At 63.8% G+C, this 3,116-nt stretch overlaps 1 protein-coding gene across 5 annotated transcripts in view; it reads right to left on the reverse strand.

Moving 5' to 3' along the window:
• PATZ1 (POZ (BTB) and AT hook containing zinc finger 1) overlaps positions 1–3,104 on the reverse strand; it is an 18,153-nt gene extending 15,049 nt beyond the window's left edge. For all 5 annotated transcript variants that reach the window (XM_010828795.1, XM_010828794.1, XM_010828793.1 and 2 more), the window contains exons 1-2: positions 1,438–3,104; positions 58–121 (exon numbers count right to left, since the gene is read on the reverse strand). In XM_010828795.1, the coding sequence (XP_010827097.1) occupies positions 58–121; positions 1,438–2,708 (1,335 nt within the window). In that variant the 5' untranslated portion in view covers positions 2,709–3,104. The remainder of the gene's footprint in view (positions 1–57; positions 122–1,437) is intronic.
• Between the last annotated feature and the right edge of the window lie 12 nt (positions 3,105–3,116).

The raw sequence follows: 3,116 nt of genomic DNA on the forward strand, positions 1-3,116 counted from the left end.
GGCCCGCTCAGACGCCAGCGGGCTCGTGTTCCCTCTCTGCCCCGGCCCGGCCCCTACCTGACACTTGTGAGGCCGCTCAGAAGTGTGCACCTGCTTGATATGTCCGTTCAAGTGATCAGGCCTGGAAAAGAGAGACCAAGAGAGACTTTAGAACAAGACCTCCAGAGAACAGGGGCTGCAAGCTTGGCCAGACCTCCCCCTCTACCCCTGCACGACAAAGGAAAGTCAGCTCGCAGCCCTGGCTCCTGAGGCCCAGGCCTCTGTGGCCCGGTTTTCTCTAGAGGGGGAAGGGAATGAGCTGAGCATTTGTCTCTGACCTTGTCTGCCCGCCCCCACCCCCAGACACTCCGTGATTTCTAGGTCCCAAGGACAGGGCTTTAGAATGAGACCAGGCTGCCTTGCTGCAGCCTTTCCGGGAGGGGCTGTGTGTGCTTCATTGTCCGGACTAAAGCCCCTTAGAAACTCCATGTTCCCCTCCCCCAGCCTCTCCCGCCACAGCAGCCAATGAATGCCACCCGGATGGAATTCAGTCCCCAGAGGCCAAGGAATGGAGCCCTAAGTCCCCAGCTGGGCTGGTAAACCAGATGCCCGACAGAGCAGGTGGGCAGGGGTTGCCTGACCGGTATGACTGGTTCCTGCTTGGGGCCCCTCTGAGGGAGTTCTCTGCATGGCGGTGTTCAGACACACAAGGCCCTCAGAGCCCGGGCAAGCTAAAACCAGCCTTTTATTCTGAATATCCTCTTAAGAGGAAAAACAACCCTCTGCTGGCAGACAAGTCTGCAAGTTCCTTATCAGTCTCACTAAAAAGTCGATCTAAAAAGACATCCTGCCCTTCTTCCCCCTCTGTCCAGTGCACATAAAGGGGATCTGTGGGTTCAGGTAGGCTCTGGAGCCACCAGGTCAGAGCATATCAAAGATCTCGCTGTTCAGAAGACTCTGGGTGCCCAACTCCGTGCCCCTGATTCCGGGGTCTCCTGGCCCAGGACCGCCAGTGGTGGGGGTGGGGTCCTACGCCGTCCCAGAGGCACTTGTTTCAGTCCCTCCCCCGGCAGCCAGGCAGCCATTCAAGCGGGGAAAGTCGCTGGAGGAGCCCGGCCTCCCGCCCCCAGAGGGGGCCCCTCGCCTGGTGCCGGAAACACAAAGGGAGCCCAGGGAGAAGAATGGTGAGGCCCGGTGGCTGTGGCCACAGCCGGCCCCTTCCCACAAGGCCCCGAGGAAGAGCAGCAGGGCCCGCCTAGTGCCAGAGAACGTCCCCCGAGGCAAGAGAAAGCGTGTCGTGACCACACCATCTCAAAAGTCAGCATCGTTAAAACCCTCTGCCCAAACCTGATGTGGCCCCACAAGGCCAAGTGAATCCCCAGATGCTGGCGAGGAGCTGGCTGTTCCAGGAGGGGGGCTAGGACAAGTCATGGGGGGTGGGGGTGCGCCGTTCCTCACCTGGAGAAGCCTTTCCCACAGCTCTGGCAGATGTAGGGCTTGCCCACGGACCCGTCGTGGGAGCGCACGTGGTAGGACATGCGATCTTTCCTCTTGAACCGCAGCCCACACACGGGGCAGGAGTAGGGCTTCTCCCCCGAGTGGGAAAGCTTGTGCCGGTTGAGATGGTACACATCACGGAAGATCTTGCCGCAGATCTCACATGCCACCTGCTTCCTGGTCCGGCTCCTCTTTCGAGGGCCGTCAGGGTCCTCAGAGATGGGCAGCCCGTTCTCACCCAGCCTCGGAGGAGGAAGGTCGATGTAGCCCAGCTGGAGGCTGGTGACCCCATGCTGGGCCTCGTGCTGCCGGAGCCGGTTGGCATCAGTGAACACCTTCCCACACAGGCCGCACGGAAGGATGCCTGCCTCCCTTAGGCCCCCCGGGGACCCGAACATTGAGTCCAGCAGGTTGGCCTTCCTTGGGCGGCCCCTGCCTCGCTTGCCAGTCAGGGGAGGAGCACTGGATGCCACATTGGGGAAAGGTGAGGTCAGCAGCTGGGGGGACAGGGGTCCGGCCACCATGGGCAAGCGGTCCACCCCAGGTAACACAGGCAGGGAGGCCTGGCTCGCAATGGCTGCACCAGCTGCCCGCGCTGCCTCCTCCTCGGGCTGCATGCTGCCTGCGATGCCATTGCTGTTGGCAGCTAAGGCTGCCCCGTTGGTCATGTCCAAAGGGAAACCCAAGTCCGAGGTCCCGGGGGGACGAAAGAGCATGATGTCGGCCCGGGCAGGGGGCACCAGGATCTGCACATTGGACTGTTTGATGACTTCCTGGCAGATCTCAATGACCGACCTCATCAGCAGAAACTTGGCGGCGGTCATAAGCTCAGGGAAGCTCTCCAGGCGAACCACGATGCGGGAGGTGTAGGCGAAGTCCAGTATGTCCCCAAACACCTTGGAGCTGATGGTGTGCATCTCCAGCTCCCGGCTGCCCCCAGCCCCGCCGCCCGGGGCCGCCGCCGCGCCCCCCACGTCAGCGGGGCCCCCGTCCGCAGCTCCGCCGTCGCCCAACTGGGCGCTGAACACCGACTCAAAGTACTCGCTGCAGGCGGCCAGCACCGCGCGGTGCGCTGGGAAGCTCTCGTCGCCCACCCGCAGGAGCACGTCGCAGAAGCGCCCGCCGTTTTTGCGCTGCTGGTTCAGGTTGTGCAGCATCTCCGTGCTGTGCCTGCTCACCTGGTAGGTGTAGCAGCCCGACGGGCCGCAGGAAGCGTCGTTCACTCGCTCCATGGCCGCCGCCCCCTCCCCACAAGCCGGGCCGCCGCACTTACCCGCCCCACTCCCTTCCCCTAGGCAGCGAGAAGCGGGGCGCAGCGAACGTGTCTATACTCCCCACACGTGCCGGCCCGGGGCTCTGTAATCTCGCAGGTGCGCCGAGCGCACACGCCCCCTGCCCGGATCGGACTGTCTAGACGGCAGGACGCACCACCGCCCACATAGCTGCCCCCACCCCTGCCAGATCGTGCACTCTTCTCTCGTCTCCGCCCGCCCGCCTCCCCTTCTCTTTCTACCTCCGGGGGGGTACGCGAGCAAAGAGGTGCGCCCCTCCCGCAAACACGCCTGCCACCTCCCCTCCCGCCCGCCAGGCGGCGCCGGCGCGCAGCCAAGAGGGCGCGCGCGCGCGGGGAGGAGGAGAGG

The sequence above is a fragment of the Bison bison genome, unplaced genomic scaffold (assembly GCF_000754665.1).
Source record: "Bison bison bison isolate TAMUID 2011002044 unplaced genomic scaffold, Bison_UMD1.0 scf7180017864495, whole genome shotgun sequence".
Lineage (NCBI taxonomy): Eukaryota > Metazoa > Chordata > Mammalia > Artiodactyla > Bovidae > Bison > Bison bison.